Consider the following 11,914-nt stretch of genomic DNA (forward strand, 5'->3'; position numbering starts at 1 on the left):
TACACAAAGCTAACTTTCAGTTTAACTCTAATGTTCTGAGAAATGTGGCTTTGAACAAAATAATTTCATAAAAGTAAATATATGAAATTAAATGTGATTAAAAAGTAAAACGGATTGTCTTTTTGGAACTGCACTTTAGCTTGGGCATTTTAAACAACTGTATTGTTATTTGTAATTGAGTACAATATAGTCAATGTAATTCAGTCCAGATTGTCTGGCAAAACAAACAAACCCATATAAAACTGAACATATGGAAAGGTGTAGCTTTTTTTTTTTTTAAATTACATCCCCTAACATACAAGTAAAGTTTACTTTATCTAAACTGAAAATTAGTCTGTATGCATGTGTTGTGTTTGGTGTTGCTATGACGGTAATCTTTGTTGCACAGTAATTGAGTGGTTATTATAGGTTTAAGACTTAATCTTCCACTGTCACCATCAATATTAGGCTTAACTCCACTGTGACATTATTTCCTCTAACATCCATTTCTTTAGTGTAATTTGTAGGCTTTTCAACAGAATCATCTTAATGGGTGCAGAACAACACATCAGATCGATTTAATTGAAAAGGAATTGTTTGGAGTTCGTTGTGAGTGAAGATGAGTTTTCTCAGATGAAAATTCCCATGGTGAAGCTTTTTAAAGCTTTACCAGCTGAAACAGCATCAGAGCAGAAAAATCCTGCTGCATCAAGCAGATTTTATCAGCTGGGTTAAGGTACACAAAGTGACCAAAGAGATACAAAATGACAAGATACTCAAAAGTGATGAGTTGACAGGTGCATGATAAAGTTCAGCTGGTTCATCAGCTTGATGAGCTCAGCAGCTTTTAAATTAGGTGGGATTATCATGCAGAGGATTAACTTTTAACAATGAAAACGGAGAGACCAAAGTTCATCATGCCTAAATTGCAAACATCTGGTGTATATATGATAGGATAGAGCAACACCCATCCTCTCTTAAGGACAATTATTAAATGACGATATCCAAAAACACTTTTCCTATAAAAAGGTTTTATTTCTGAAAGGATGACAAGGTGACAGGAGCCAAGGTTACTAAATACAAATCATACTATCGCAGTCCCACAGAGATTAGCTCGGTTCAGGGGTACAACTGAAATTGCATATCAGTCAGTTTGGAAGAAAATTTAACTATGTATCATTACATCAGATTATTTTATGTCTTCAAACTAAAAATTTGAAGCCAGGAACAAAACCAAAAATAAAAAAATCAAATAAAAAAAAAAAACGGGTTAGAAGTTGCCAAACGTTAAGTTACAATATTGGACGAAACATTCTGTTACTGCCTCTTTAAGAGCACCCACAGCTGTGTGATCATTCCCACCACTGAGAGTAACAGTAACCATGTTACTGCATGGTGGTTCTGCCCCTATGCTTTAAAGTCAGTGGTTCATGCACATCGGAGACAAATCACTGCACATGCAAGCATTTCCTCAATGGATACAACTGGAGACTGTGGAAAATATTATCACCCTGCCCAACTCAAAACTTCAGCTTTAACTGCTTCCCTGTTCAACAATTTAAAAAAAGAATTATGGACAACACAAGCTTCTTTGCAGTTCAGGTACACACTAAAACTGACAAATCAAGCTCTCGAAGAAAAAAACAACACACTCTTCAGACTGTACCAAACCGGTTGAAAGAAAGACAGAACTCAGATTCAAATAATTTGAACATTCTAAAGCTGAACCAGGTTGATGGCAAACATCAAAAGTGAGAGGAAAATATTCAAGAGGGGGAGGGCCTTCTTTGTTTTCAGGACATCTGTGATGGAGACAGCTGGGCCTTCCTCATGGAGCGCAGAGCCTTCTCTCTAAGGTGCTTTTCCAGATCGTCCAAGCTGTCGTCCACTTCACTCTCCGATTCCTGGACAGACGACAACACACACTTGACACATTCTGTGAGTGAAGCAGCCGAGACCTTCCTGATTCATGCTCAACGTTTCTGTACCTTTCTTGATTCTCCGTCCTCTTCCACGGCCTGGTTCTCTTGTCCGTCTGCAGGCGCGGCGATAACGCTCTTCTCCTTCTTATGCTTCTTGTGTTTCTTATGTTTCTTGTCTTTCTTATGTTTCTTCTCCTTCTTCTTCTTCTTTTTCTTCCCACTGCCGTCAACATCAGAGTTCTGCAACAGAATGCATACGGGGCTTTAATAACTTGTAAGAAACAGCAATATTGCATTTTATTACCCTTCTTCCTGCTTATTTTTAGTTTTCAGGCGGTCAAATGACTTCATATCTGTCTGTCGAGGCTGCGTTTAAAAAATGTGTGTTTGAGATGATTTGAGCAAGTTATAGATGTTTTCTGTGGCTTCAGTTTTTATGCACTGAAGACAGGACATGGAACATGGTCTTGGTTGACTCTTTTAAGGATCACTTCATTTTCTCCCTCAAACCTACTACTTCAGCCATTCTTTCAGATTTAATTGTCTTATGCAGCAGTGTTTATGGACTCCTTGTTGTAATTTACATGTATTTGGAAACGTGTATTTTTTTCTTGCATGAAAGTGCATTTTTTGTGAATAAAAGCTCTAAAATGCGACTCAATGACCAACCTTGCTTGGAGACTGACTGGCAGAGCCGCTGCTGGGTTTCTTGGCTGGCGGAGGAGGAGAACCACTGGCAGAGCGCGCTGGTGAAGGAGAGGCAGAAACCGGGGCTGGACGTTTCTGTGCAGCTGGTTGAGGGGAGACGGATCTGGAGGACGCTCTCCTTATCGCCTGTGGGCTCGGAGAGGGTCTGTAAAAGACGTGAAGGCGACATTAGGAAAACAAACAACACTACACATTTGGTTGTCGGATGAAAACTCAAGTGTTTGTGTACCTCTGGTTGTTGCGTGGCTCCGGGGTGCGGGACACCCTGCGGATGAGTTTACTAGTGTGTGTCGGGGACTGCTGCCTGCGCTGGTTAGGAGATATGCTGGAGGTAAACCGACCCTGGGGACTGCTGGAGCCTCTGACAGTGCGACTGCGGTTTGCAGGCAATGGGGAGAGGCGTCTGGAAGCTAAAACAGGGGAGCGAGTGTCCCTGCTTGGCCGGGAGGAGGGCAACATGGGGCTCCTCCTCTGTCTGGGTGGAGACGTGGAGGAAGGAGGCGAGCGTCTCCTCGGGGCTGGAGAGCTTCTGCGCTTGGGAGACCTCGAGGGGCGTCGTTTGGTTATTGGTGAAGAACGTTTTGAGGGAGAACTGGACACCTTCCTCTTCTGTAGAGGTAAGGGTGAAGGGCTATAGCGGCGCTGGATTGGGGGAGAGTATCTCCTGGGGGATGGAGATCTACGACGAGGTGGTGGAGAAGGAGACCTGAGAGGAACCAAATTGCAAGGTCAAAAAGGCCTTCGAAATTGTAGACATACCAGCTTCTGCGATAGTACTTATCTTACCTGCGCCTGGGAGGAGGCGACGGAGATCTGCGGCGACGTGGGGGAGAGGGAGAGCGCCGTCTGCGTGCGGGAGAAGGCGTACGTCTTTTCCTGAAACACAAGGAATTCACAACAACTCCAGATCTGCCACGACTGTGATTTAGATAATCATATGCAAGTATCGTGTGCCAAGTATCTGACCTCGGTGGTGAAGCATCTCTGTGTCGTCTCCGGGGAGAGGGCGTGCGGCTACGTCTCCTCCTGACTTCACCATTTCTGGCAGGCGGCCCTGCCGCCGGCCTCTTGGGGCCCTCGTCTTCCGAAGAGGAAGATCCTGAGTCTGAAATCACAGAGACAAAAACATCAACAGCTGCTTTACTGTCTCACTTTGCAGGAGGATGAAAATCGATGATCAGGGTTAAGGGTAAAGCTGCGAAAGCACATGCAACAACAAAAGACAAGCAGGATGACACGGACAGAGACGAGTGGCTGCGTGGTAATGGGAGACAAAAGAACAGGGGAAAGTAAACGCCGTTAACCTGAGGACGACTGTTGATTCTGTCGGCGATACTGACGCCGCTGCTGCACCGAATCTGCCGTTGCCCCTTTCTCATTTTTATCATCGTCTGAAATGTAAAGCATCAAGCGTCTAATCAGTGATAGCAAAAAGAAAAGAAAAAAAGGAAAATGTTCCTGACGCCTGTATTTCTTTTGGTTCAGTCGGCACACATTTACAGTACTATTGATACTTTTATATCGTTGGTCTTGACACTACATGAATAAGCAAAAAAAAAAGAAAAAAGCAGCTTGAAGCTACCAGTGTTGTGCCGAGTCGTACAGGAGAACCCTGGTGGTTGGAACCACGTCTTCTGCGATATAACAGCAGAGCCATTATATCATGAGGTGAGTAGATGTAGGTGACCAGTGACAGTGTTGTGACTGCTGAAGGTGGACATCTGTGTCGCTAAAGTCACCGCAACAATTGACTGCTATAGCTTTTTGATCTTAAGCCATTTTCTAAAAGCTATATTTCAAAGACAAAAGTAACTAATACCAGTTATAGTTAACCCTTTTCACCAAACATTGTTTGGTCAGTGATGCCTTTTATGAGTCAAAATGTACTTATTTGTTTATGTCCCACATAGGTCAAATACCATGTCACCCACTATCAGCCCAGAAATCTGGAACTGGTAAAAGGTTGAGAAAGAAAACCCAATAATTATAATAAAGTGTTTCTCATTGGCATCATAATGAGTATTGTGCATTTTGTATCGCAACTCATCCATAACATGCAGAGCAAGACAACCTGCAATGACTTTAACCAGGTGAACACTGGGGATGTGCACAATTAGTCAGCTTATCAATTAAACATCCTTGTCCTTTTCTTCTGGACTGGTTGACCAGTTTTCATTCATTTTCTCCACATCCCTAGTGAACACCAGCATCATGCCCCTTTCAGCTGAAAACTAAGGAAAGTGTATCAGGTAAAAGGACAGGAGGATCATTTGAACGTACCTGACTCAGACCCTTCAGATGGTCTGGGTTTGAGATTATCTGGAGAATCAGATCTTCCTGGTTTTCGCTTAAAACCTAGAAGATTTCATATAAATAGTCATTACAATTTATTGTATTTGATGATACTTTAACACTGCGGTTGAAAAAAATAGCTTCGATTTTACAACTATAACACTTTAAAATGCAGAGATATGCTTATATTCTCATTAAACTCATTTAAAAGGAAGTCCTGCATCCAGAGATGACAATAGTTTTACTTGTGAGGCTCTTACCAGATGATCTGGGAGGGGAAGCAGAGCTTCGGCCTCTTCTGGCCCGCGGAGAAGGTGATCGTCTCTCCTTCACTGCGGGGCTGATAGATGTGTCCAGATGATGGAACTGTTTTCGAGGTGGAGAGTTGGATATTCTTTTCACTGCTTTTTTAGGTGACCGTGAGCCAGAGGAGCTACTGCCAGAGGATGAAGCAGAGCGAGTGCGCCTTCTGCAGGACACAGAAGACAATGACAGCTCAACGTTTTCAGCCTGGTACAACGCGATGAGGTCACAATACAACCTGCCCTCCATCTCTCTGACCTGCGGACTGGGGAGCGCCGGTGTCTGTGTCTGGAGCCGCCGGTGGGGCCACGTCTGGGAGGACTCCGTCGACGAGGAGACATCCTCCTTCTGGGACTTGGTCTTCTTCTCGGGGAGTAAGATCTAACAGCACAGACACCAAAAGTTTAGAGAAGCTTCAGCAACCTTTAAATCTCAGTGTTATTTCACAAGTGAAAAAAAACTAACTAACTGATGAGACACTAAATGTAGGAGAATTTAATCTGGAGTCACCTGGAACGGGAGCGTCGTCTGCGCGAGCGGGAATGAGAGCGAGAGCGGTGGTGAGGTCTGTCCCTCCTGGAGTCCTTCTCCCTTTCGCGAGAACGGGGTCTTTCCTCTTTCTTCTGCGTTTTCTCTGGGGAAGGTTCTTTGACTTCAACCACCGAGTCGGCTTTCACCACCTCCACAAGTGTATCGCTGCAGGAGAAACCATTGATAAGACCAAGTGCCATTAATCAAGGCCAATATCCCCAAGGGGATCAATGAAGTGTACCACAGTATTCCACTAACCAGGTGGAAGAAGCTTCCTGGATGACAGGCTCTGGCATCGCTCTCGATGTATCGGGCTCCACAAGCGGCTCCACGGGTTTGGTGACCAGCTGCATGAGGGGAGGAGGGGGGGAACTGCCGCCAACCGGGCTGGGTTTGCGGCGTGGGGAACGCGATGGGCTGCGTTTCCTGTCCCTCTTCACTGGTGACCTTCGCCTCGGTGAAGGCGATCTTGTCTTTCGCCTAAAAGCAGAAAGTTGTCATTATCTGCAATCACTGCACTCGTTCTTCCTCCACAAGCTGGTGATGATAAAAAAAATCTTTCTTACCTTCTTGGGCTCTTTGACTGAGCCCTCTCTCTGATTTCTTTGTCCTTTTCCTTCTTATCGTCATCCAATTTCTTCAGAGACGCAAGTTTCTCTTGTTCAATCTAACATTTAACGGACAAAAATTCCAATAATCAACATTTGGTCGCCGTCTATTCACTATTCCTTGGAGTTAAATGCAGATTTCAGAATTCTTTCATTTGCTTCCTAATGAAACCGTAGCATCCCAAAAAAAGTAAGTACAATAAAATATTTTATCTTTCATAATTTTATTCAAACTGTTAAACATGTATTTAGATTGATTACATGAATTGAAGTATTTAGATTCTTTGCTTTATCCTTCATTTATCAGATCCAAGTGTACTCGAGTTATCAAGAGGCTCACCTGTCTCTGTTTGATTTCCTCTTTCTTCTGTTCCAGAAAAGCAGAGGGGATGCCAGCAATGTTCTCCTGGGCGCTCAGCAGCAGGGGCCAAAGGTCCTTCATGAACTCACGGGCATTTTTTCCATTCAGGAAGCCTGTCAGGTTGATCTGCATCATCTTGCTATCCGGGTGCTGTAACATACACACGAAGGGGAAGAGAAAAAAACACATATATCCATTGAAACAATTGAAGTTAAGAACATCAGGGGGAGGTACGGTCCAACAAATGGAGTTCCTCCCTCCTACTCCTAAGCTATGCCTTTTTATATTTCTTAACTGTACTCAAAACATTAAATACTCGAATACTTGACTACAACATTTAAATTCCCAGGGTCTAATATTGGACTCAATACCATAAGAAAATACAAACTATTCCATTTTACTTGCACTCGCAAACTCAGAGAGCTGAGGATGTGAGTTTTCTGAGAGGAGACATATCTAATCATGTAAGAAGTTGCATGCAATACTGCTGTTGTTAAAATACACAATCTAGACTAAAACTGATTGTCTTTATTGGATTGCGACAGTGCTAACCCACTACATTACACCCCTGAAATGTTACCACCCACCCCTTGATCTCCAGTCTCCCCAAAGTCTACACTTCAGGAGGTTAACAAATAGCCACAATACAGAGTGCATTAAAACCCAACACAGCAAGTACAGTTCCGGTGTCTTCAGTGAGTCCCGTGGGATCAGTGGGCAGGGAGCTCCCTTGGCTTGCTTCCGCCTCCCTACTGCTTGAGACTCAACCACCATGAGCTTAATGTTATATCATTTATCTAAATTGCAAGAGACGAACAAGCAATAATGAGTACACAGTTACACAAAAAGTGGGTTTTATTTCAACAACTGATAAGAATTACTGAGAGATATTTTCTTTACAACAAGCATGACTACCAAATAAATTTAGCTTCAACAACCCAACCCCACCCATCACAAGCAAATGAATAAATAAATAGATCAAAAATGTGTAAGTTGTGTCAGTGTTCAACAAAGTAAGCAAGTAAAAATAAATTAAATACATAACTTAAAGCTTTGGATAAAGTTAGATATTTAGATAGTATTTGATCAAATAAACATCTATTGCTATAATATGATCAAAACAATGGAAATGGCCCATTATTTGGGCATTTCCTGACATTGTATGTATCAATATGGTACAAACGTCAGTCCTGGACATAATGAATTCACTATGAGAGAAAAATAGACACTTTACTGTTAAAATGAAATGTACAACATCAGTGAGGATTTACATTATAGCTTTCAGCCAAAATGGATTGAAACATTTAACCTTACCAACAGTGTGCTAATGTCAAGCTCAAATGTATGGCCTGTTGATTGTTTTGGTGACCTCCAGTGGTTGAAACAGTTAACTTGTTGCACTTCTCAGATCTCTGCAAGGTGTGGTTATGAGTGCATTACAAGCAGCTCGAACCACACTGAGCAGAGATGCAAAATACTTTAAACTCCCAAAGAGAGAGGTCAGAAAAACAATACTTTTCAGTTTGAAGAATGTAAAAGTAGTAACTTTTTTCAGTTGATTACTTCAGTAACTTCAAACGGGACTCTGCTCAGTTTAACGATACACTGCAAAAAACCTACGCAGAGTATGATTATGGCATTGTTCAGGTGTGTCTTTCACTGACATGATATAGGTGAACCCTGCATACAACTCACCTCAAACCACACACTGCATCATGAAGGGAGAGTTGGGCTCAGTGACTTTGGGCTCAGGAGAGAGCTAATTAGGTGTTGGTGCTATACTTCTGATGCAAGGTATAACATCCATATTGGTTCAGGCCTTTTAAATCATAAATCACATCATCATTAGAAGACTGCTGAATAAAGGCACTTTGTCACATAACAACAAAACATGGTCATCAATCAGAAATCAGCTTTACACCAATTGTTACTTTACCCATTCAATTTCAGCTTGACTAGGATGTGCAATTATTGGCTTTTAACCCTTCTTATTGACAATGCCTTCAAATTTACAGTTCTGAAAGAAGGAGAAAGAAACACAATGAAAGACATTACCTTCTCCTCGAGCTGGTTAAATATGAACTCTATGACGACGTCATCTTCGAATCCCAGAATCTCTGTCACTCGCTGGGTTATCCAAGGCTTGATGACTTCTAGGTTCACTTTGGTCATGTCCACCTGAGGGGAAAGCAGACCAGCAGCTTGTTCACTCGCATCAGAATTAGCTGAACAAAAGGGAGAGCGTTGCAATCTTTGGACGAGGTCTGCCATTGCTTTTCCTTTATATTTTCTTCAATGATATGTCAGTGTTATTTTCAAACACTGACATGTGTTTGTCCAGTGATTTGAAAAGTAGACTTTAAAATCAACATTAAATTAATGACATTTGAGATATTGCTGGCAACTTCTTTTTTTTTTTATTGTGACAGCCATATCCTCTACAGCTCCAATCCTGGGACAAGCAAGAATATCATGAGTCCTTCAAAAGCGACTCTCTGTCCATTTCTCTATGAAGTTTTCCATGAAGACAGCACAACTCATGGACACGTAAGCAGACAAACCACAGGAAATACAAAAACAAAATAGAAATGGCATCACGATGAAATAGTTTCCATCAAGGCTGCAGATGTTGCGTGGCTCACATGGGATTGGTTAGGATGGCCAGATTTTAAAAACACACTTATGATACTCTTATAAAAAATTAAAAAAACATTATGTGCAAAACTTTCAGAATGTCAATACATTACTTTGCGTCAAAACTAAGAAAATTGGAGTCATCATTATGGCTATGTCTTGATCTTTGTACTGATTCAGATTAAACAAAAGCAGCCTGGGCTTTAAGTGGCTCCTCAATACGAGTTGATACTCTCGATTTAGTAGAAATGTTCAGTTGTTCGAAAAAGCCATTTTAAAAGCTACTTACACTTTTGAAATTCAGGCACTTTAATTTGTTCAATCAGCATTTGTGTTTATCAAAAAGCCTCTATTAATATGTCGAAGTTCTTTTTCTATGTGTGCTCTTGGATTGATATTACACTCTTAGACAATCAAACTCATTAAGTCCAGTCAGCTCTGGCTTATAACCACCATCAAATATGTAACACTTTATCAATCTCCTTGGATAAATTCCTCAAGTCCACACCCTGTTTCTAGGATGTTGTGGAGCAGCCACATTAAGACGCTTTGGGGAATTGATGTGAATCAAGGGTCTTCCTCAAGGACCCACAGTGGTGACCTGTCTGCTGTTGGATTTTAACCTGTAAACTTCCAATTCTAAGTCCACTCCTCTGGCCTCTAGGCCACCACTGCCCAAATATTAATATACAACTGAACTAAATACATGCAGTGTTAAACCACCTCTCCTTGAACGAAAACGCAGCTGTATAATAAACTTTAAAAGATACACTAGGTGTTCCCTTATAAAGAATCCAACAAATAGCTGAAAAGATCAGGGTGTAATAAACACATCTCGTCAAGAGTTGGGGATTATTTACCTTCTTGTCCAGACATTCTGCAAATTTCAGCTGCTTCAGCAGTTTCTTCTGCTTGTTGCTGAATCGGTTGTCTTGTTCCGCACTTGTACCCTGTCGAGAAAAAGAACCGGACAATGAGATACAAGCAGAAAATGACATGTGCACGCACACCTTGTGAATTGATCACGTGATCAGGTGGGCCACCTTAATGGTATTAGTCCACTGTCACGTTGGAGTAATGTCATTTACAGAGAAACTGTGGAAAACCTAACTCAGAGATCAAGTTGTTTTCAAACGGCAATGGAGCGGGAGATTTAACCACACAGGGACAATTCATCATGCTACCTCGAGTGAAGCTAGCAGCCAGTACTTTATTAATCCTCCGGGGAGGTAGATAACATTAAGGCTAATCGAGAGGCTAATTCAACCAACAAGTGCTCCGCCGTGCACATTATATGAGAAGACGCGTTATTTTTGTTACCCTGCACGCTTGTAGGAGATGAAAAGCCGGTAAACATCGGCGGAGCAGTGGTCGTGACTACCCAGCGGACACAGACTCGACACACCGCCCGGCCGCCATCTTTAACACGGGCTAGCATGTGAGCTGGTGTCTATTTCCTGCAACAATGTCGCCTAGTTATTTTAGGAAATACGAGTTTACAAAGCAATATACGGCAATGCAAGACCACAGCACAACAGACAACCGTGTTTGTAAATACACTTAATTTCCGGAAGAAGCCTAACTAATAGATGACTGACGGGAAAACAGAAGATTGGTTGTTCTCAGTGGATAGACGCAGCCCTGACTGTACCATTTCCCACTAAATGGCCCTCCGCATGAAACTATACGGCACATTAAATCAACAGGCACACGCTGCACGGCATTGGAGATTAGCGGCAGTGCATTGTAGTTCTAAGAAAGAAGTTCAAAAGTCTTACGCGGAAGAATCCCGCGTCCATTATCGGTGAAAATTATTCGTAAGAGGCGAGAGAGACGTGTGTTGCTCCGGTGAAAATCAGAGGTGCAAGCTGGGAGGAGAGAGCGCCCCGAGAGGACAGTACTGGTACTGCAGTGTCTCACAAACACACTACCGTCCCCACAGGTCACTGCTGGTACTGCAACTACATATTAAAAAAAAGAAAAAACACTACCGCCCCAACAGGCCATAGTTGGTACTACAGCAGCACACAAAATTTATTACCACCCTAAAGGAGCACAGTGTAAAAACAAATCCAGTATTTGTCGATTTTTACAAAGCTCTCTTTTCTAGTAGAAAATAAATTACAACTAGTTATTAAACAATTTAATGGTTATATCATTGAGCTCCTTCTCCAGCAGATTCAACAATAAACAAGAAAATGTCAGAGGAAATTCTGTGTGCCTGACTCTCTCTCCATTGATTTCTTTGCCCTTCGCCTCTTAAAGAGGCAGTCACAAGAACAAATATAATTCAAGTAATATTATATCATTTTGGTCAAAGGAGACCAACCTGATCCCTAACACCACAAAGACAAAGGAGGTCACCGTGGATTGTAGAAGAACAAAAATTCAGACATCCAGCCCCTGTTTATTAGTGAGAAGTGTGTGGCGAGGGTCTCAAACTTCCAATTCCTGGATGTCTGCATAGATGACAACCTGACCTGGAGCACCTACAGCAGAGCCATCATTAAAAAGGTCCAGCAAAGACTTAATTTTTTTCCTGAGGGACCTGATGGAACAACCATTTCACTCAAAAA

At 42.2% G+C, this 11,914-nt stretch overlaps 1 protein-coding gene across 3 annotated transcripts; it reads right to left on the bottom strand.

Moving 5' to 3' along the window:
• Positions 1 to 1,009: 1,009 nt before the first annotated feature.
• srrm1 (serine/arginine repetitive matrix 1) lies at positions 1,010 to 11,214 on the bottom strand. Of its 3 annotated transcripts, none has more exons than XM_080480161.1 (17): positions 11,117 to 11,214; positions 10,199 to 10,288; positions 8,760 to 8,882; positions 6,684 to 6,854; positions 6,302 to 6,402; positions 5,994 to 6,215; positions 5,715 to 5,900; positions 5,463 to 5,585; positions 5,162 to 5,370; positions 4,890 to 4,964; positions 3,914 to 4,000; positions 3,576 to 3,714; positions 3,396 to 3,485; positions 2,839 to 3,315; positions 2,571 to 2,754; positions 1,968 to 2,141; positions 1,010 to 1,883 (listed from the first exon to the last, which is right to left on the bottom strand). In XM_080480161.1, the coding sequence occupies exons 1-17, from the start codon at positions 11,135 to 11,137 to the stop codon at positions 1,773 to 1,775; spliced, it is 2,583 nt and encodes an 860-aa protein (XP_080336287.1). In that variant the 5' UTR covers positions 11,138 to 11,214; the 3' UTR covers positions 1,010 to 1,772. The 3 variants fall into 3 exon arrangements, with proteins under 3 accessions (XP_080336287.1, XP_080336288.1, XP_080336286.1); XM_080480162.1 differs by having other exon boundaries at positions 6,684 to 8,523; positions 11,117 to 11,210; XM_080480160.1 differs by having other exon boundaries at positions 3,396 to 3,714.
• Positions 11,215 to 11,914: the final 700 nt, after the last annotated feature.

Source organism: Lipophrys pholis (genome assembly GCF_963383615.2).
Source record: "Lipophrys pholis genome assembly, chromosome: 14".
NCBI classification, from domain to species: Eukaryota; Metazoa; Chordata; class Actinopteri; order Blenniiformes; family Blenniidae; genus Lipophrys; species Lipophrys pholis.